Here is a 22,284-nt window from a genome sequence, read left to right as displayed (position 1 = left end):
AAGCATTTAGGCAGTAGCCATGCAGTCCAGCTAGACAGGTTGAAAGTATCATACTCCTGTGTTTTGGCCAAAGGCTTAAGGAAGTGAGAACAGTTCTTTCCCTTCCTAAAAGGGCCTAAGTGCACATTTTCATTCTCAGAGGGGACAAAGACATGTTTCTCATGATGAAATTCAAATTAACTGACAATAACAGAGCTCCCTTTTGCCGATTCTTTCGGTCTCCACCAAGCCCAGCTCCCACTCTGGAAGAAGTCAGCGCCTGGGCTCAGTCGTTCGACAAGCTGATGCTCACTCCCGCGGGAAGGAATGCTTTCCGAGAATTCCTCCGAACAGAATTCAGCGAAGAAAATATGCTTTTCTGGATGGCGTGTGAGGAACTGAAAAAAGAAGCTAATAAAAACATTATTGAAGAGAAAGCAAGGATAATATATGAAGACTACGTTTCTATTCTTTCTCCTAAAGAGGTATGTACCCACCGGAAGGTGTTCGCCCAGGAGGCCATTAGTAAAATGAACAATTTGGGCCTGTTCACCTGGCATAGTTCCGGCTATTCCCAAAATATAGGAAATGACTCCACCACTATTCATAATATTGAAATCCCTTTGACCATGGTCCCACCAGTGGGCTCCGAATGCCCTTAAAATCTGTGAAAGACTATTTTTCTGGAAAAAGTATCCAGAACTTTCATCACATTCTCCAGAAGAGGGAGTCTATGCATTTTACCATTAACACTGTTTTTAAAAGTCACACCCTGTAAGCATTGCTTTAAATAAAATTATCCTTTTATTCTGAGCAAAATCTTTTTTACAGGTATCATTACTTTTTAGATAGTAATAGCATCACTGATGCTACAAAGGTTTCCCCAGGGTGTCCTTTTTATGTCAGGGAAATTATCAGATGGGTGAAATCAAGCAAGTTTCCATCTCTCAGAGGTTTTGTGCCTTGAAATCTAAAATCTAGGAAGTTAAGTTGGTCTCAAAACTAAGTGCCTTGTAGCTCTAACTTTAAAAATCATGCATTATTTCCTACTGTATGTGGCTAAGAATATAAAGTTAATAAAACAGGCCTCTCCTGTCAGGGAACTCATAGACAAGAGGCCAACAGACATGGAGCCCATGGTGAGCTGCCTCAGGTTCCTAACAGGGGCTGGTGGAGGGAGCCATCAGCAGTGAGGTGGGCAGGAATGAGGGGGAGGACACAGATGGACCAAGGGTAATGAAAGGAAATTACCAGAAACACAGAGAATAGAAATAGGCGGACCAAGGATAAAAGCATGCAGGTGCATGGACACTGAGGGTGTCAGCAGCTTGCTGTGGCTGAAGTGTAGCTGTTTTCCAAACTCTTTGGGCTGGCGGCAGGCAGCGGGAGGAGAGTTTAGAAAAGGGGATGGTCTGAGAGGATCAAGAGGTTTGGGAGCCATGCTGAGGTTTTCTGATGTATCTCCTGGGAAGCTGTTGGATTTTAGCCTGGTAATATCATCAAATTTGGATTTTTCAAAGGCCAATATGGCTGCAGAATGCATTAGGAGATGAAGACTAGAGGCAGAAGACAGTTGAAGGACCAACTCAGTTGTCCAAACTGAACATGAGGAGGGCCTCAGTAGGCCAGCTGAAGAGAAATGAGAGAGGAAGGCTTTGAGCTGAGCTCAAGCTGAGTCTCCAGTGACTCCAACAGGCCTGGTCTGGACAGACCAGGGGGTGGCGTAGTTCACTGATAGGGTGGGGAGCATGCCTGGGAGAAAGGGAGTGGGGCTCAATTTGCTTACTTAGGTTCCATTGTGAAGTGGCAGTATTCAGCTGACAGATGTATGAATACGAGGTTCAGAAATTTATTTCCATTTTGAATTGATAAAAAGCAAGAGAATTTTTGTCCTTTAATTTGTGGCTTCCATGCATTTTTATTTCGTCATGATTTTCCTTTTTTTAAGGCAAGATTTTCATCACTGTCTTTTAAAGCATTATACAACCAAAAAACTTTTTAGCAAATTTATGAAGCAAAAATGATATAAAAAGATGACCCTTTCCTCCCAAATATAAGCGTCTATTACTTGAAATGTAAAAGCTTAAAAATTTTAAGAGCATAGACTTTGGGGTCAGATTCACTTGGGTTTGAACCCCAGTTCTCTCCTTTAATCGCTACATACCCTTGAGTGTATTTCTGTATGAATGGGACATCACCCCTGGCTCGAACTTTCGGGAGGACTGGAAGGCAGGACGGGAGCAGACCCTGCCTCAGTGCCCGCCAGAGCAGGCACACCCCAGCCGGCCACTCTCCGTGACCCTCTGTGTCCATTCACCATCCTGAGCAGACACCATCCCCGCCGAGCACTCACAGGGAGGTTCTTCAGATGAAGTCTGTACAGAATGAAATAGTTCCATTTGTGCCCTCTTTGTGAACTAGAATATTTTTTAGTGTTTTCTGCAGTAACTCTTAGTCTAATTCTCTAAGAAGCGTAGGAGCTTTCCTCCATCCAGCCAATAATGTGTTCTGAGTCCCCCTCTTTTGTGCAGGAGCTGTGCTCCTAAGCACTGGGCCTTTATATTCTAGAAGCTTCTAGGAGAGGCTTTTCTAGTGGTGAGTGCTGCCACAGGGATAGCTTAGGGAGCACGGGACCCACATCTAGGTGGTTGGAGAAGGCTTCCCAGGACGGGTGGAGGGACATCTAAACCAAGACGGGAAGGAGGAGTAGACTGAGCGAGACAGAGTAGGGGGAAAGATTATTCAAACAGAAGGACAAAGACCAGCTCGTCCTAACTCTTACTTTCTTTAAGTTTCAAGTGAAATTCTTTAAATTCTTGAGTGTAATAGTGAGGTAGAGCTGGGGAATTAGTGGAAGCAGATCATTAAGGGCCTCAAAAGTTTAAACTTGGAACTTGTGGGCTTACGACCTGATCCTGAGAGCACTGACCAGCCAGTGCAAGGTCTGAAGCTGGAGTGTCAGCGTGGGCTTTGCACTTTAGAAAGATCCCTCTGGCCTAACCGTGGAGTGATTGGGAGAGGCACTAGATGGACAGCCGGAGACCAGTTAAGAGGCTGGTGAACAAATCCAGCCGGAAACGCTGAGTGACCTCCATAAGGGTCATGGCAGAGAGGAGGGAAGAGGTGGACAGATTCGAGAGGTGTTAAAGAGGAAGAGTCCCAAGGATTTTGTGGCTGAATATAGAGCCAGAGGGAAACTGAGGGAGGAGCAGGACTCTGAACTAGGTGGGAATAAATAGTTCCATTCCTTCACAAGCTGTATAAGAAAGAGATCTGGAGATGCTGGGAATCTGGGTTTTTGTTTTTAATTGAAATATAGTTGACATACAATATTGTATTAGTTTCCAGGGTACAACATTGTGATTCATCATTTATATACATTACAAAATAACCACCCTGATAAGACTAGTAACCATTTGTCATCATACAAAAGTTATAATATTGCTGACTATATTCCCTATGCTCTGCGTTACATCCCCATGACTTATTTTACCACTGGACGTTTGTGCCTCTTAATCCCCCTCACATATTTTGCCCTTTCCCTCACCCCCTCCTCCCTCTGGCAACCACTGGTTTCCTGTATCTGAGTCTGTTTCTGTTTGTCCTGTTTGTTCATTTGGGTTTTTTTTTAGATTCCACATATAAGTGAAATCATACAGTATTCTTCTTTCTCTGACTTATTTCACTTAGCATGGTGCCCATCATGGTCCATCACGTCTCAAATGACAGAATTTCCTTCTTTGTATGGCTGAGTGGTATTTCATTTGTATATATACCACATCATTTTTATCCATTCATCTACCCAGGGGTACTTAAGTTGCTTCCATATCTTGGCTACTGTAAATAATGCTGCAGTGAACGTAGGTGGGGAGATATCTTTTTGAATTAGTGTCTTCATTTTCTTCGGATAAATACCCAGTAGTGGAATGGCTGGATTGTATGGTAGTTCTATTTTTTAATTTTTTGAGGAAGCTCTATACTGTTTTCCATAGTGGCTGCACCAATTTACATTCCCACCAACAGTGCATGAGGTTCCCTTTTCTTCACATCCTCTCCAACACTTATTATTTGTTCCCTGATTAGTGACACTGAGCATCTTTTCATTTGCCTCTTGGCCATCTGCATGGCTTCTTTGGAAAATGTCTATTCAGGTCCTCTGCCCATTTTTTAATCAGATTTTTTTTTTATATTGAGTGGTATTGAGTTCTTTATACATTTTGGATATTAACCCCTTATCAGATATATGAATTGCAAATATCTTCTCCCATTCAGTAGGTTGCCTTTTTGTTTCATTCATGGCATCCTTCACTATGCAAAATCTTTTTCGTTTGATGTAGTCCCATTTGTTTATTTTTGCTTTTGTTGCCCTTGCCTGAAGAGACAGATCCAAGAAATATTGCTAAGACTGACGTCAAAGTGTTTTACTACCTATGTTTTCTTCTAGGGGTTTTATATTTTCAGGTCTTACATTTAAGTCTATAATCCCTTCTGAGTTTATTTTTGTATATGGTGTAAGAAAGTGGTCCAGTTTCATTCTTTTGCATGTCTAGTTTGCTGGGAATCCGTTTTGAATGTATTAGGTTTGAGTTACCTGTAGGTAAGCAAAAGGAGCTTTCTAAGAGGAAGATGGATATATGCATCTGGAAAGCTAGATCACTGAAATCCATATTTAATGATTTAGCTAATCCTATTTTTGGTTTTATATTACACAATAGCATGTGCATTGCAGAGCATTAGAACTGTCATGGCCTACAGCTGTGGAGAGGGTTCGGCTAAGGTTCTTCCCACAGAAGAGAAGATGTGTGAGTCCATCTTTGCAGCAGTGGCCTGTCCTCTTGTTTGTCTGGCATCCTATGGGAAAAGTCTGAGCCCAGGAGCTTGCTCTGGTCTGAGAGACAGCCTCATCTAGAATGAGCAAAACATCAGAGTAAGAAGAACCAACATCTTCTAGGGACTTACTGAATTCCAAGCACTTTAAATAAATTCTCGTTCAAAAATCCAACAACTACCGTCATCATCGCCACTCTGTGGAGGAGTTCATCAGGGCACAGTTTACTTTGCCTAAGGCCCACCAACCAAGCGGTAACAGAGCTGAGATTTACACACAGGCCCCAAGATTTTAACACTTCCACATGGTGCTTCTGAGTCAGCTTCCACTTCACCAGCCAGCCTGGCTGGCCCTCATTCCCAAAAGTCTGTCCCTGTGTTCTAGCTGGTTACAGCCTGGGACCTCCAGGTTTTCACCCTAATGTTATCAGGAAATTAGCAAGGGGTAAGTCCATGCATGCTACCTTTTTTCTTCAAAGGACATAATAGACTCATTTTTAAAAAGCAAAACAGTGTTGTGGTTTTCGAAAGCAGTGTGATCCCCACCAGCATTACTGAGAACTTGTGAGAAATACAACCCCCCGCCCATACTATCAGGCGCCTCCCCCGACCTGCTGAGTCAGCCTCTCTGCGGGGAGGGCTCAGCTATCTGTTTAACAAGACTTCCAGGCTCTCCTGATGCCACTAAAGCTTGAGCGTCCTGGTTCGTTATGCGTTCAGTTTCTCTTTTGGAAGTTTGGATTTTTGGATGACCTTGTTTGGTTTGGGATTTTTGAAAAACAAAATAAGCTATGGGAGTTTTGGATGGATTTCCAAAGAGAAAAGTGTCTAATACAATTCTTGTTTCTATTGACAGGTCAGCTTAGACTCCCGAGTAAGAGAAGTCATCAACAGGAACATGGTGGAGCCATCCCAACACATATTCGATGATGCCCAGCTTCAGATTTACACCTTAATGCACAGAGACTCATATCCCAGATTCATGAACTCTGCTCTCTATAAAGATTTGCTTCAGTCCCTATCTGAGAAATCAGTTGAAGCATAGGATATTATCAAGCATATTTATTATTAATAAATTAATAAAAGAACTCGTGGACTACGTCCAGTACAGGGAATTTAGAGGCAGTGGTATCTTCTGATGGAGTAATACTGGGGCTATTTTAATAACAGATGCTGCCTTCTACAGAAGGCTATATATCCACGATGTAAATTGCAGCCACCTTTAGTGATGCTTTAGAAAAAATGGGGTATGCCTGTTTTAGAAAGACAGTATATTTACATTTACAATAACAGTAGCATGTTCCCAGTGGCAGAGGATACACTAGAAGACTCCACACTGCCTGGAGCACGTCCAGCCATGGGAGCAAACAGGACTGCTTTTGTTTTGCATGAGTTCAGTACCTGATTACTCTCCTCCCCCCAAAAAGACATTCAGCAAGTGTTTCTCAGCTACTTCTTCCTTCCATCAAGCTCAGTTTCGAATATTTCACTTCTGAGTGACATTACAGGACCTAAATTTCCTTTTTATAAAGATGTGACCACTACTTGTGAAAATGCTGTTCCACTTTATCTTGGAATATAGGTATGTAGATACACATGCACATATATGTATCTACACATGGTCAATGTTAAGGACTGTCTCTTAAGTGGATCCATCTCAAAGGTTTGGTAAGAGAAGTCGTGTTAGAAAATTTTTTTGTCGAAAAGTTATTTTATTATGAGAATCTGTGAACCTACAGAATGAATTTTTAATTTCACAACTTAGTCACGTTCACAACAAAACTTTTAAACAAGCATATTTCCATTTTTATTACTGAAAGAAATATGGGTATTTTCACTCTAAAAAATAAAGCACAAGAGTTTTATCTCAATCTTTATTTTTTCACATGTAAATATTTGGGAAATATAACATTAAGTAAGGAAGGATATACACAAGGTATCTTTTAGCTCCCAAACTAGGATTTTGTTTTTAAATCCCACTATTTTAATCATAGGCAAATGGGATAACTTCATAGCTTACAGGTAAAAATACTGGTTTGTAGACCTAACCATCCTGAAGAAATCCATAACTACAACGAATGGGAAAGACATTCCAAAATGAAGTGAATGTGAAAGACATCCAGAATCTGGCATGGTTTGAGTCGTGGGTTAGAAATTAATTTGCAAGAGGCCTACAGCAGGCTTCAGCTCTAAATGGATAGCTCTCCTCTCGGTCGTCTCCCTTACCTGGCCCTTTAGCCTGACAATTTCTTCATTACCCTCTTCAAGCCCCAAACCTAAGCCCCTCACTCTCATTCTAAGTAAAACATTTACCTCCTACTTTACTGTGAAAATTGGTTCCCTAACCCCATCAACTTCCTGTGTAACCTATAAATATGTATAGGTAAGCATCTATTCTCACCTCCTTCAGTCCAGTCTCAGAGAATATGTTCTTTCCTCCTTTTCAAGGCATCAACACCTTACGTGCTTTTGATTCCATATACTACAGTCTAATTTTTTTCATTAGACTAAGAGGATATAATTGTGATTAAGGCATAAAACCTACCCCCTAGCAGTTTACATTCAGTTGAGGATGACGGGTGTGTCCATGGCAGCTACAATATACTGTAGGAAGACAGGGAAGAACTGAGCTATGGAAGTCTTGAAGGGCTACGGAAAGATTTCGGCAGAGGTAATGCCAAAGCTAAAACCTATAGAAGAGTGCGTGTGTGTGTGTTGGGGCAGAGGTGTAGGGAAGGTAGTCACAATTGAAGCAATCCCAAATGAGTCCAGTCATGGACATGCTAAGGATAAGGAAACTGTAAGACATATAAAAGATGTCAAGAAATCAATTGGATGGAGGGAGCTGAATGGTCGAGATATTAGGCTCGAGTATTGATTTGGGATTTTTCAACACAAAGATGAATGAGATTACCTGGAATTATAGCATGAAAAGAGCTGAGGGGAAATCTTTGCAAGGATGGCCAGAGAAACAAGAGTTCCCAAAGGAGATTCAGAAGGATTCACCTTCTCAATATAGGTCAGAAGAAAGTCAAGGACATGTGGGGACATGTCAGCAAATGAATGGGAGTGCTTCAAAGGGAGGGTGGTAAATTAAATGCTCTTACCTCAAAATCTGCTCCATTGATTTCCCCCCACTCTCCTATATCGTCAACTTCTCCTTGACTTTTTCTCATACTGTAAACATTCGTGAATTTCCCAACTAAAAACAAAACTTGCACTACATAACTGCTGATTCTCCTCTCTTCCTTTCACATCAGCCTTTTCACAATAGGCCACTCTTGCCGTCTCCCCCTTCACTCCTCCATCGACCACAGTGCACCCAACTGCTCTAGGGAGGCCTCTGCCAGCCAGGTCTAACCCCACTGTGCTCCCAGTCTTCTCAGCGGGCTTCTCGGCTTCCTCACTGACATGGCCTTACTTCAAACACTACCTCCTTGTCTCCTGAGGTGTTCTTCTAGCTCTCCCCATTTTCCTTCATCTGTACCCATTTCCTTCCCACGCAGTAGGGCACAGCAGCAAGGGTTTGGGCTCTGGAGCCAGACCTTCTGACTCCTCCACTTACTGTGTGATAGTGGGTACACAGACTTTCTGGGCCTGTTTCCTCTTCTATAAAAACAGAATAATAATGGTACCTTATCCCTAGCATTGCTATGAGGATTAAAACTAACCCATGTAAAATACAGTAAGCGTTTATTACATGTTAGTTATTGCTACTATTACTTGTCCACTAAATGTCATGGCCCCTAAGGTTTGGGCTTTGGCTTACTTTTTTAACTAACCTTTATGCTCTCCCTTGGTTCTCACATCCCCTTCTCATTGTTTAAATAACTAACAATATACTCAAGGCACAAAATCAGGATCTGGTCTAGAGCTTTCTCTGGCACTCCAGAATCAGCTGCCAGTTGGACATCTCCACTTGTCTATCCCACAGATGAGTGAAACTATGTCTAAATTTTGACTTACCCACGTCACTCCCTCCCCACATCCAAGCCCAGCCCCCGCCTCTATCCCCAGTCACCCAGCTGGTCACCTGAGCTCTTACCTGGGTGTTAACTTTGACTCTTCCCTCTCTTTCTTTTCCCAAACATAATCACCAAGCCCTACTGATTTGACTTCCTAAACATTTCTCATGTGTCCCTCCTTCCTTCTTCTCACCTCCATTCTCTCTCACTGCCTGTTATCATTGCCAGAAGAGCCTCCTAACTGCCTCCCCACACCCATCTCAGCCATGCAAACACATCTTTCACAATGCCTAAGGTGCAAAACTGTTTGTCACCACCCCTCTACTCCTTAGAATCTTAGTAGTCACGGGTTTCCTGGAGTACAAATACCAAATTAGCATGCTGCACAAGCAAGGGCCTCTATAGTTGGGCTACTGGCTCCCCAGCCAACCCCACCTTTTAGACTCAAGAATATATACTTATAGAAAAGGCACATATATCACTTCATACTGTCAGACCCGCTCATGAGAAGTTGGTCCATCCTTTGTTACCCCTCATCCCCTCTCTAAAATGCCACCCTGCACTCAGCTCACTCTTATCCTTCCTTTAAGATTTACTTCACATGTTACCTCCTCCACAAGCTCTTACCTGACCTGCTAAGTCATACGTCCACTGTGTTGTCATTCTTCAGTATTCCAAGAATACCCTGTACAAATACTTATGAGCTATTACAAATCATCTGTTTACATATCTGTCTTTCCCTTTACACTGTATGCTCCAGAGGCATTGAAAATACACCTTATCCATGATTTTTATATACAGTATCTGGCTAAGAGCATATAAATGTTTGTAGGACTGAAGAGTTACAGCATGAAAACTGAACTTCCCATAGCTATAAAATAAAATTCCATTCCGAATTTGTTTCACGTGTCACATCTCAGAAAGACATCGTCACAGCCCATGTGATTACAGAACTCACTACTACAGCAAACCAATTCAGTGGGTAAAGCTGTAGTGCCATCTATGCACATGATGAATCCTGAAGCCACCCCCAAAGTATCCTACAAATTCAATGCAATTCCAAGGTTTTAAGAAACTTTTCAGTAAAACTTGACAAGCTGATTTTGTTGGGATGGATGGTTCTCCATTTGGAAAAATGTATACATAAACAAGTGTAAATACCAAATGATTAAAGATCTAAAAGTTTGTTTGTTTTCGTATGAGGAAGATTCACCCTGAGCTAACATCCATTGCCAATCCTCCTCTTTTTTTGCTTGAGGAAGATTAGCCTTCAGCTAACATCTGTGGCAATATTCCTCTACTTGGTATGTGGGATGCCTCCACTGCATGGCTAATGAGTGGAGTAGGTCTGCACCCAGGATCCGAACCTGTGAACCCTGAGCCGTCGAAGCAGAGCATGCAGAACTTGAACCACTCAGCTACGGGGCCAGCCTCCTAAAAGTTTTTTTAAAAAAAGAACATTCTAAGAATATTGGAAGAAAATGTAGGCAATATTTTTATAACTTCAGATGGAAAAGCTCTTCTTAACTAAAACATAAAATCCAGAACTATAAAAGAAAATACTGATAGATTGGATATTTAAAAAATTTAAATTTTGTACCACAAAAGACAACATAAAAATAATTAAAACACAAACATCAGACTATAAAGCAAACTAAAGATTACTATGCAGAATGTATTAGGAGTGCCTACAAATTAATAGGACAACTCTATAGACTGAAAAGGAAAGACACAATAAAAACAACAGAAATCAACCAGCTAATAAACAAGGAAAGATGAGCATAATATACACAAAAAGATAATCATTTGAACACAAATTAAAACGAGATGATAGTGGTATTACTATTTCCCCCTAGATTTGCAAAAATCAAAAGGATTGATAAAATCCAGTATTAGCAAAAGTGTAAAAAAATGGGCATTTATATCCTGTTGACAGGCGGCTAAACTAGTTTGACTCTTTGGAAAGTAATCTGGCAACATCCATCGTTCCAAATGTACATCCACACGCTAAGCAGTTAACCTCCTAAGAATCTATCCTACAAAACATCAAAACAAGAACCACCCACGGGAGAAGAGGTTTTAAAGGGAATGGTACCTACCCACAGATGGCTCTATGGTGAAAATGAATGCCATATATCTATGTGCACTGGCACTGTTCTCAGGGAAACTGTCAAATGATAAAAGCAAGTTGTAGAATATGTGTATGTGCCCATTCATAATGTGAATAATGGCAGTCCCAAAAAAATTCCCCTCATTGATTGAGCTGGGTACTACTCCAAGGTCTTTACAAATCATTCAGTCCTTACTCACAACCCTATAAGGGAGGATGGTGTTCCCCTTTACAGATGAGGCAGAGGCAAAGCACCTGGATCAAAGTCCCACAGGTAGTAAGTGGCAGTTAGATTTGAATCTGAGCAGATCAAAAGCCCCTGCTCTTAACCATTGTGCAACGTCAATTTCCTAGGAAAAGAGGACTAGATAGCCTGGTAACAAGCACGTACACATAACTCACAGAAATGAAATCAAGAAAATTACAGAGCCAAGGAGATCATTTTCTCCAGTTTATGATTTTGACTTAAAAGACAGAGATAATAAAACCAGTTTCACAAGGTGGAAGAATACCAATCAACTGGGGGCCAGCCCATGGCCAATGGTTAAAGTTACTTGTGCTCCACTTCAGCAGCCCAGATCTGTAGGTTCAATCTGGGGTATGGACCTACTCCACTCATCAGCCATGCTGTGGAGGCATCCCACATACAAAATAGAAAAAGACTGACAGAGATGTTAGTTCAGGGCGAATCTTCCTCACCAAAAAAAAAAAAAAAAAAACCAACAAAACACAAACAAACAAGAATACCAATCAACCAGTCAGCTCTGCTCTGAGAACTTGCAGAGGCTCAGGTAGCCAGTTTTTCTTACTGAATATAACATGACAAAAAAAACATTTATAAAAGACCAGTCTTCATGTATAAAGATGATACTGCTGTCTTAAATCAAATAGTGAGGGGTTTTATTCTATTAGTTACTGATCTTGGAGCAAAACCATCTAAGCTTTCTTTCCCGACATGTGCATAATCAAAAATTCCTATTTTGAGTCATGTAAAGCACAACAGTCACCAAACAGGGTTTTTCCTGAATAACGCCAACTTAATCTCACGGGAGATGAAATAGTGGCCTTGACATTATAATCTATCCACTTGAATTAACTGTCCCAGTGAAATATTCTGGAAAGGATAATAATCAAAATATTAACTATAAGAAAACTAAGTGTTAAAGCTTGGAGTAGTAGCCTAAGAATGGGAAGTCTGAATAAAAAAATAATTACAGGCATACTTGAGATGTTGCAGGTTCGGTTCCAGACCACTGCAACAAAGCCAGTATCCCAATAAAGCATGCCACGTGAACTTGCTGGTTTCCCAGTGCACATACAAGTTATGTTTACACTACATGTAGTCTATTAAGTGCAACAGCATTATGTCTAAAAAAAACCCAATGTATATACATACCTTAATTAAAAAAATACCTCATGGCTAAAAAAGTGCTAACCATCATATAAGCCTTCAGCCAGTCATAATCTTTTTGCTGGTGGGGGGGGAGGTCTCGTAAAAAATGCAGTTATCCGCAAAGTTCAATAAAACAAGGTATGCCTGTATGTATTTAAACATAAACTTTTTAATATTAACAGCACGGTCACTATAGTTAACAATACTGTATTGGATATTTGAAAGTTGCTGAGAGAGACCTTATAAGTTCTCATCACAAGAAAAATACCTTCTAACTACGTGTGGTGATGGATGTTAACTAAACCTAACGTAATCATTTCACAACATATACATTTATCAAATCATTATGTTGTACCCCTAAAACTAATACGTTATATATGTCAATTATACCTCTATTAAAAAATTTTACCACGTAGAGGATTAACAAGCATTTGGTCTTATGGACATGTTTTGATGAATTTAAAGAGAATTAGGACAGCAATTATTGGGAGGGGGGGGAAGAAGATGAACAGATCACTGAAACAATCCTGAGATAAATCAGCCTGATACTCACCTGTGACTCTAATGGTCCTTCCAGATCACTTATGCTTCTGCAAGTAACTGAAATCTGAGCACTTTCACAGGCTTTGATGTTCTGATAGCAGTACTTTTATTTAGAATAATCATACATTTACTTAACTAAAACATTCATCCAAAACAATTTAGGATTTAAAAATTTTTTTCAGCTGCTTGTTACAGAAATCTATCTCAAACTAGTTTAAACATAAAGGAAACTGATGGCTTTCGTAAGCAGGAAGGCCAGGGTAGTTCTAGCTTCCACAAGGATGGATCCAGACGTTCAATGTTAACCGGACCTTCTCTCCATCTCACCTTCCCTGGGCTTCACACACACAGGGTCTCTGCATATTGTAGGCTAAATGGTACAGGGAGCCCTAGATGCAGCTCCTGCTGGCTTAGCTATTCCAACAGGGACAGTGTTTCTCCCATCTTTCATATAATAATCCCAGGGAAGGAGCAAGGGGTGGGGTGGGACACTGAACAGACCCACCAGGGTCACATGGAGGTGGAAAGGTATCCCCTAAATCAATCAGAAAAGATGTTTTGGAACTAGTGCCAAAAACACGAAAGGTATAGCTGTGCCATTCCATTCCAGTGCTCTTAACGGTTTCTGCTTTTTTTATATCAGTTATATTTTTGAATGGCATTATTACAAAAATAACTTATTGTAAACCACATTTAAGGGTAAAAAAACCAACCCTTTTATTTCAAAGCAGCTCAGTCTTCCAATTATGGAAACACTTGGGCTAATTTAACCAGATTGTATGGCATATCACATATGAAATGTTGTTTATCTGCAATGTCTTCGCAATCATGGCCATTATGGAAAAAAAAATAATTAGCTGTCTTTTTATAGCACCCACAGAGAGGAATCAGAAGTCATTTGAGGTAGTCGTCTGTGCTTTCATTTTCCATCCACCAGTTGGATAAACAAATACAAGATTACACAGGTCGATTTGAAAATTTCAATTAATAATAAAACTGTTGCATCATTTTGCAGAATTAAAGTACCAAAAGAGATCTCCCAAGACTCTAGCTCATTACATTTCTTCCTTTAAAGTTGGAGTCTAAAACGTTGCCAACTAGTGGTTACCTATCCTACTTCCACAAGTCCCCACCCTGTGGGACATTCTTTCCATCTCAGCTCCCAAACAGTCAAGAAATGCAATGCACTGCCACAAACATAACCAAGAGAAACTATTTCATGAGAGCACCTACTATGCGACAAGCATTCTTCTAGATGCTAAAGATACAGCAGTGAACAAGTTTTCCATAAAAACTCACCAACTCTATCTTTACTAAGTTACAGCTACTGGATATCTAGTATAGACACAAGATGAGATTTTTCCAATACTCTTCTCTCTTACTTTTGACTGACTTCAATTTCCTTAAGTTTTCTTCAACATAATTCTTTCATTACTACCTAGGAACTTGTCAGTAACTGTGTCCTATTTACTGTGAGGTAGCATCTTCAATGTTGGTACTTATTTTTTTTTTTGAAACTGATAGAAACGTGGTTTTTATGTCAGTGATTACTCACATTTCACAGTAGGATATTCAATTCTTCATGAATGGCTGATTTTTTACAGCTAAAAGCGTGTGTGGTAGAGGGGGAGTAACTGTTGATTAAAACTCTTTAAATCACAACACTTTAACTGTAGTTTTTATTTGAAAAGTAAATTCAATTCAAATCACCAAATTACACTATGACCTGTAAGGACAATCATTGTGCACCCATAAAAATTCAAATATAGCCTGTTATTTCTTTTGCTGTCTTGTTAATACTTTAAACATTCTTCCATTTGTAAGGGATATACAGATTTCGATGTTTGGGTGTACATAAATATTTCAGAACTTTTGCCATCGCTTACCAAAACTTATAAACCAATGTTCATCATCTTTCAGGTGAGCAAGAAAACCAAGGTGGTTATTTTCTGCTTTCCCAGGATGGTTTTTCAAAATTGCCACTAATGTGTCTAACTTAATTCCTCTGTATGTTCATTTAACACAGTTACTTTGTCCTGGAAATAAATATTATCAAATATTACCCTTGGTAACATTTACTTCCAGTTATGCTATAACTGACTAGCATTTTTCAATAATAAGACTATTTGGTCTTTCATATTACATTACGTGCACACACGGGATGCGCTCATGTGCTCTGCTCAGAACCACTCCTTCCTCCCTCACCAGGGGTCCAGGAAAAGAGAAGAGAAACATGCTCTGTACCAGTGCTCAATACCAGTTTTTACTTAAAACCAGGCAGGCATCACTTAGTTAAAACTGTACTTTAAAAACACCTTAGTAGTTGGGAGAGGGGACCTTTTGTAAACAAAAGGTAAAGCAAGCTTCAATGTCTAAATAAAATGACAAAATGTGATACGTTTAATAACAAGAAACTTTATTGAATTACAAATTTTAAAATGGATCACTTAATTTAAAAGTGGGACTATTTTAATTTTATTCTTTTTAAACTCACTCTTTCAAAACTGCACCTTATTTCTCTTAAATGATAAAAGGTTAATTTGTGAGCTGACAAAGTAAAGATGGGATGGTACCAGTGGGCCAGTTCTTACATACAGGTTCTTAACATGGACCTCTATATCTTGTTTTCTGTATTACATCAAATTGATTTGCAATAAGAAATGAGAAAAAGGGGGCAAAGGGGAGTGCAAAGCACGTACTGAGGTCTTTCTATAGAATATGATAGAATATAGATTTAGCGTGAAAAAATGTGGACTTTGTAACAGTGGCCTTTAAGATGTGCTAGAGCAAGGGCACCCTAACGAACCTATGTGAAAACCATTTTTTCTTATTCCTAACAGAACAAATGGTACATAAACAAAAGTAAAGCACAATTGTAAGATCTGTATTGTAAAACAAACTGCATTATAGCTCATATATTCAGGTGGTTCAGCAACCTCACTCATTGCGTAACAGAAAAAGTCAGCAAATCAGATTCAGGGCAAAAATATTTTCTATCAACCTCCATATGGAAAGACCACAGCTGTAATGGTTTACATAATCCTTAAACTTAATCCTTGGTCAGTACAGATTTCCAAATCAAATCAAGTCATGAACCATTTACAAAAACTACTCTGTACTAAAGCACTAACGTGTTCTTCCCAGTATGTCTTCCTATGAGGGGAAAAAAATGGTTGGAAGCTTTCATTCTTTGCCTGTGCTGGGATTTATGAGACGCCTACTAAACTACAACAGTGTTCTGCAAAACTAAAATACACTACAAAGTCAGACAGGTAAATAACCAACAAAACCAAACTCATTTCAATAAAGTTGTCATGTTTCCAAAAGTAAAACCTACTAAGAACAAATAATAAACATATACAAGAAATCACAAGAAATGATCACGGTTAGTTACAAATGCAAAATAGTATCTAATTATCCCAGACTTGTGAACATCATAATTAAAATCAATTTCATATGCTAGTTCAAATATTATGTACAATTTAGATAAGCTGGTCGAGTATTATCTGAATACACATCACATTTGATAAACTTATATTACCTCTTCTCCTCCTTTAATGTTTGTAGGTACATGCCAATATGGGAAAAAATGTAATTTCTAATTACATATTAACTGAGAAAAATAACATTTCTCCTGTGTATGTTTCAGACTGCAAAAAAAAAATTAAGGTACATTTTAAGAAGAAAAAAAGAGGTAAAAAAAATTGCCAGAAGTTTAATTGATAAAAGTTTAATATTAACATACTTATAAAAATGAAAATAAAATGTTTTCAAACAGATACCATACATTTATTACGTGATCTCCCTACTGATCCGAAACTACAGAAGGCATTTAAGGAAGGGATGCTACGTCAAAAACAAAGACCAACCCAAGGGATGTATGTTACTTTAAAAATCTGATTTGCAGGAAAACTATTTGCTTGGCCTAGTTTTAAAGCTAATTACAAAATGCATTTTCTTAATGGTCCAGACATTTTGCCAATTCTTCCAACTCAACAGAACTGTCAAAAAAGAAGAAATATTTTGTGAGACTTTTGAATACAGACAATGAGGTGCCCCTCCCCCACTTAACACAGCATACATCTTATATTGCTAAAGAGGCATTTTTAAAACAGATGCCACAGTTTCAGACATGAGTAGTCACCTATCTTAAGTGACTTTTCCAACTTAGAATTAGTAGAAATATATAACTAAAGAAATAGTATAAAACTTTTCTTATTAAGTACTTCTCTTAATGTTTCTACGTTAAAAAATTCCAAATTTGAACTTCTACTGTAAGCTGCCCTAGGCATCAGCTTTCCACATTAAATTGAACTTTTTTTCGGTGAGGAAGATTGGCCCTGAGCTAACATCTTTGCCAATCTTCCTCTACTTTTTATACATGGTATGCCACCACAGCATGGCTTGATGAGTGGTTTGCAGGTCCACACCCCAGATCCGAACCTGTGAACTCCAGGCCACCAAAAGAGCATGCAAGCTTAACCACTACGCCACCAGGCCAGCCCCAGAACTTCTTAAATCCAATAGGTACTACTGGATCCAACAGGTACAGTCCCAGAACTTTCTTAAATCCAATAGGTACTATGTCAGAACTTACGCTGCAAACTGCCTGTATACAAAACAAACTGCAATATACCCAATAATAATGATGATGATGATGATAATCCATTGTGCAAAACAATCTAAGAGAGCTATCTAGAAAAGCTAGACTTGCTCAACAGGATTGAAAAAAAAAGTGAACGTCCTCTCTCAGACCAATGTAAACAACTTCTGCCCAGTCAAGATAGAAGACACTACTTGAAACCATGAAGACACTCTCAATACCAGTAACCTTCCCAGCCCAGAACTAAATCTTTGTATATAATAAAATGGGTACTGGCCTCAACCCCTAAAATAGTATATCTGGGGCCAAAGTGCCATACCATGTTTGTGAAGGATATTTCCCCACTGTTTAGTTTTTAATTCACTTCCAATTTTCAGAAAATGCTTTAACCTATGTGAATAATTCAAAATAACTTTATAACTTTAAAAAAAGAGAATCTTGGGGCTGGTCCCATGGCCCAGTGGTTAAGTTCGTGCACTCCACTTTGGCAGCCCAGGGTTTTGCCAGCTTGGAATCTGGGCGTGGATCCAGCACAGCTCATCAAGCCATGTAGAGGTGGCATCCCACATAGCAGAACTAGAAGAACCTGGAACTAGAATATACAACTATGTGCTGGGGGCCGTTAGGGAAAAGAAGACGACAAGTTAGCTCTAGGCTAATCGGAAAAAAAAAAAAGAATCTTGCACAAACTTCACAAAAACTAATAAAAATAGCCAGCATTTTTGGAACACCAACAATTATCAGGCACTTTAAATATATTATCTCTACTCCTCATCACAATCTGTAATACAATCATTTACATTTAATACATAAGAAAATTACAGTTTAGTAATGGTAAGAGGCAAAGGAGTTCAAAACCTGTTTGGCTCCAAAGACTACCTTCCTACCACGTAAGCCTCTCCAACCCCACACTCCCAACATCCCCATTGCTATTAACAATAAAAATGGTCTTAGGACTGATGTGTAATTCTTCTCCCAATTTTAAATTATATTTCTGTGGCTCATAAATATCACTCAAGAATGAATCATTTAAATAACATAAACTTGCCTGTGTGGGGCTAATCCAATAGTACACAGACAATATGAAGGCTGAGTAAAAAGCCTACCAAACCTTGACAGTACTCATCTTTAATTCCTAAAATAAATACTAAAAGCATTGGTCTGGATTTCAACAAGGTGAAGTAATTCTTCCAAAATCAAAATCCATGAAGACAAGTAATACACATGTACAAATTTTCTGGAAGCAAAGAGTATAAGCAACTGAATGAATATAGTATATACAGGACTATGATACAGTAATCAGACATTTAAGATTGAATCCTGTTATTCCTGTACCAAAACAATATAAAGGTGGGAAGATTAAGCTAACATTCTTTATTTCTAATAGGACACAAAATAGTATATTCCATTACAAATGGTTAGTCATGAACTTCCATAGTACTGGACACTGTGAGCATATGTACCTATTTATATATCAGACAGACTTATGAAAAGACTGAAGAAATTACTCTATTATAAATGGGTACAATGTGAATCTAAGAAGCCACCATACCTTCCATCGATTTCCACATTCATTGCAGACAACAAATGTCGTCATTGGTTCATCAGCACTACGAGTTTGCACCTGCAGTAAAATCAAATGAAAAATATTACTTTTTATAATACAAGTCCAACCTACACAAGAACATTCTACATGAAGATATATAATAACCACAACAGTACCACAACAAAATGTATAAGAGCCTGAAACAAGTTCAAATAAACTAAATCATGCCAAAAGAACACACATTTCCAAACTTCCTTTTTCTAAGTCCTTCCCTTGGTTTGTCTTCTCATGTTCAATTTATCCCAGATAAGTGGGAAAATCATCTAAAGTCACACATTACATTTTTGATAAATGACTAATAAATATGAAAATATCATCACTAAGGACAGAAATGTTAAAGTCAATTTTTTCTTAATAATTAGTAAAGATGTAAAAATTACAAATATTTCATTCTGACAAATAAAACCTTCCATAACCTTTCTAAAAGTTAGGAGCAACAAGGTAAGAGCCTTAAATATCCATTCTCTGTGACCCAGGAACTTGATATCTGATCTATTCTAGGATGGTAATTAGAAGCACAAAGATCTGTGTATAGTTCAACATCACTAGTCAACAGGGAAATATAAATTAAAACTGCAAGGAAATATCACCTCACACCTGTTAGAATGGCTATCATCAAAAAGATAAGAGATAAGTGTTAGTAAGGATGTAGAGAAAAGGGTACACTGTTGGTGGGAATGCAAATTTATACAGCCATTATGGAAAATAGTATGGCAGTTCCTCAAAAAGTTAAAAATTAAACTACCATATAATCTGGCAATCGCACTCCTGGATATATATACAAAAGAAACAAAATCATTATCTCAAAGAGATATCTGCACTCCCATGTTTACTGCAGCATTATTCAGAACAGCTCAGATATGGAAACAATCTAAATGTCCTTCAATGAATGAATGGATAAAGAGAAGTGCTATATATACACAATGGAAAAAGAAGGAAATTCTGCCATTTGAGACAACATAGATGAACCTGGAGGGCATTATGCCAAATGAAGTACACCAAACAGAGAAAGACAAATACTATTCGATATCACTTATATGTGTCATCTAAAAAAAATAGCTGATTTCAGAGAATAGAACGGTGGTTGCCAGGGGCTGGGGGAAGGGGGAAATGGGGAGATGTAGATCAAAGGGTACAAACTTGCAGTGATAACAAGAATAAGTTCTGAGGATCTAACATACAGCATGGTAACTACAGTTTAGAGTAGATCTTAAGCATTCTCACCACAAAACAAAAAAAAGCGAACTATGTGAGGTGATAGATGTGTTAATTATCTTGATCTAGGTAATCGTTCCCCAATGAATATGTAGATCAAATCATCTCATGTACTTTAAATATATACAATTGTATTTGTCAATTATTCCTCAATAAGGTTGGGTGGGGGATAGCTGTGTACATGTTTGAAGAGTATAACTATAATAGCATAAACACTGAAAACAACTTAAAATATCCAACAGGGAAATAATGGAATAAGTTAGAGTACATCCATTTGATGGAATATTATAGAGCTAGTAAGATGCTTACAAAGATTTGGGTTTTTTTAAAACAACTAAAGGAAAATGCTTACATTATAGTAGCTAAGTGAAAAGAAGAATATAAAACAACCTACAGTATTTAGCTGCAACTCAATTTAGAAAAAAATCCACAAAATACCACAGGCACGAAAACATCAATCATTGTTCTCTCTGGTGGCAGATTAATGGGTGATTTTAAATTTCTTGTCCATTATTTTTCTGTATTTTCTAGATTTTCTACAAGTAGGTACTTTATATTGCTTTTAAAAAGTTAATATGGCCATATGATCCAGCAATCCCACTTCTAAGTATATACCCAAAAGAACTGAAAGCAGGGTCTCAAAGAGGTATTTGTACACCCAAGATCACAGCAGCATTATTCACAATAGCCCAAAGGTAGAATCAACTCAATGTCCATCAACAGATAAATGGATAAATAAAATGTGGTATATACACACAATGGATTATTATTCAGCCTTAAAATGGAAGGAGATTCTGACACATGCTACAATATGGATGAACCTTTATGAACACTATGCTGACAAATAAACCAGAGACCAACGCACAAACACTGTGTAACTCCATTTATCCATTTGACGACCTAGAGCAGTCAAATTCTGAGACTGGTGGTTGCCAGGAGCTGGGGGGAAAGGAGAATGGGGAGTTACTGTTTAATGGGTAGAGTTTTTAAGTTTTACAAGAGAAAACGAATTCTGGAGATTGGCACAACATGATTAATGTACTACTGTTGAACCATATACTTAAAAATGGTTAAGGTTGGGGCTGGCCCCGTGGCCGAGTGGTTAAGTTCACAGGCTCCGCTTCGGCAGCCTGGGGTTTCGGTGGTTCAGATCCAGGGCACGTACACGGCACCGATAGTCAGGCCACGCTGAGGTGGCGTCCCACATGCCCCAACTAGAAGGACCCACAACTAAAATATACAACTACGTACGGGGGGTATAACGGTTAAAAGCAGGAAAAAAAAAAAAAAAGAAGATTGGCAACAGTTGTTAGCTCAGGTGCCAATCTTAAAAAAAAAAAATGGTTAAGGTGGTAAATTTTAGGTTATGTGTATTTTACCACCACTAAAAATTTAAAAATAAAAGAGAACTCAGCAGAAACAAATTAATAAGCTAATATGATTTTTTAAGGTCTCAAAGATACGTTATTTCTTTAAAATTTCTGATGAAGATGACAATGCATTATTAAAGTTAAAACTTATTCTTAAGTTATGGAGGAGAAAAGGAGGATGAACAAAGAACCTAAATACTAACAATACTGCATTTTGAACAAGGTATATTTAATTTTAATATGAGATGATGAAACCCCAGTACAGTACCACTTCAAAAATCAGAAATTTCATGTTTCCCATAAACTATCAACATGACTTTCAATTCAAAAGCACAAAGGAAGATAAAGAACCATCTGAGACATTCTCAAAACAGCAGCATTCTGCTTATTCAAGGCCGTCAGAAAAAAAGTTTCAAAAATCCTTCTGAAATATTTTACATATACTTAATATTGCTATCTAGTACCCTAAAAGTAAACGGAAACTTTTGCTCTCTGGAAAAAATTTTGATCTCCTGGTGGTTACATGTTATCCAAGAGTCACACTTAAATCTTTTATATCTGTTGTTTTCCCAACAACTTTGGAAGTTTTCTAACTAAAGACAGAATTTTTTGACTCTAAGAAAATGATACTGACTTCATCTCTAAACTAGGTTTTTTCTGTTAAATGACTTTT

General features: G+C 38.4%; 2 protein-coding genes across 8 annotated transcripts in view; one reads left to right on the top strand and one right to left on the bottom strand.

The window, feature by feature from the left end:
- Positions 1 to 7,124, top strand: part of RGS20 (regulator of G protein signaling 20) — a 95,043-nt gene extending 87,919 nt beyond the window's left edge. For 3 of the 6 annotated variants that reach the window (XM_070481281.1, XM_070481280.1, XM_070481282.1), the window contains exons 4-5: positions 235 to 464; positions 5,663 to 6,675. In XM_070481281.1, coding sequence (XP_070337382.1) covers positions 235 to 464; positions 5,663 to 5,851 — 419 coding nt within the window. In that variant the 3' untranslated portion in view covers positions 5,852 to 6,675. Of the gene's footprint in view, positions 1 to 229; positions 465 to 5,662 lie in introns of all 6 variants that reach the window. The other 3 variants (XM_070481279.1, XM_044744159.2, XM_044744157.2) reach the window with 2 other exon arrangements.
- An 8,088-nt stretch (positions 7,125 to 15,212) lies between these two features.
- Positions 15,213 to 22,284, bottom strand: part of TCEA1 (transcription elongation factor A1) — a 46,769-nt gene continuing 39,697 nt past the window's right edge. For both annotated transcript variants that reach the window (XM_044744161.2, XM_044744162.2), the window contains 2 exons: positions 18,973 to 19,044; positions 15,213 to 16,818 (listed from right to left, as the gene is read on the bottom strand). In XM_044744161.2, coding sequence (XP_044600096.1) covers positions 16,810 to 16,818; positions 18,973 to 19,044 — 81 coding nt within the window. In that variant the 3' untranslated portion in view covers positions 15,213 to 16,809. The remainder of the gene's footprint in view (positions 16,819 to 18,972; positions 19,045 to 22,284) is intronic.

The sequence above is a fragment of the Equus asinus genome, chromosome 12 (genome assembly GCF_041296235.1).
Source record: "Equus asinus isolate D_3611 breed Donkey chromosome 12, EquAss-T2T_v2, whole genome shotgun sequence".
Taxonomy (NCBI): domain Eukaryota; kingdom Metazoa; phylum Chordata; class Mammalia; order Perissodactyla; family Equidae; genus Equus; species Equus asinus.
Note: the sequence above shows the minus strand (reverse complement) of the source record. Positions and strands in the feature narration are given on the sequence as shown.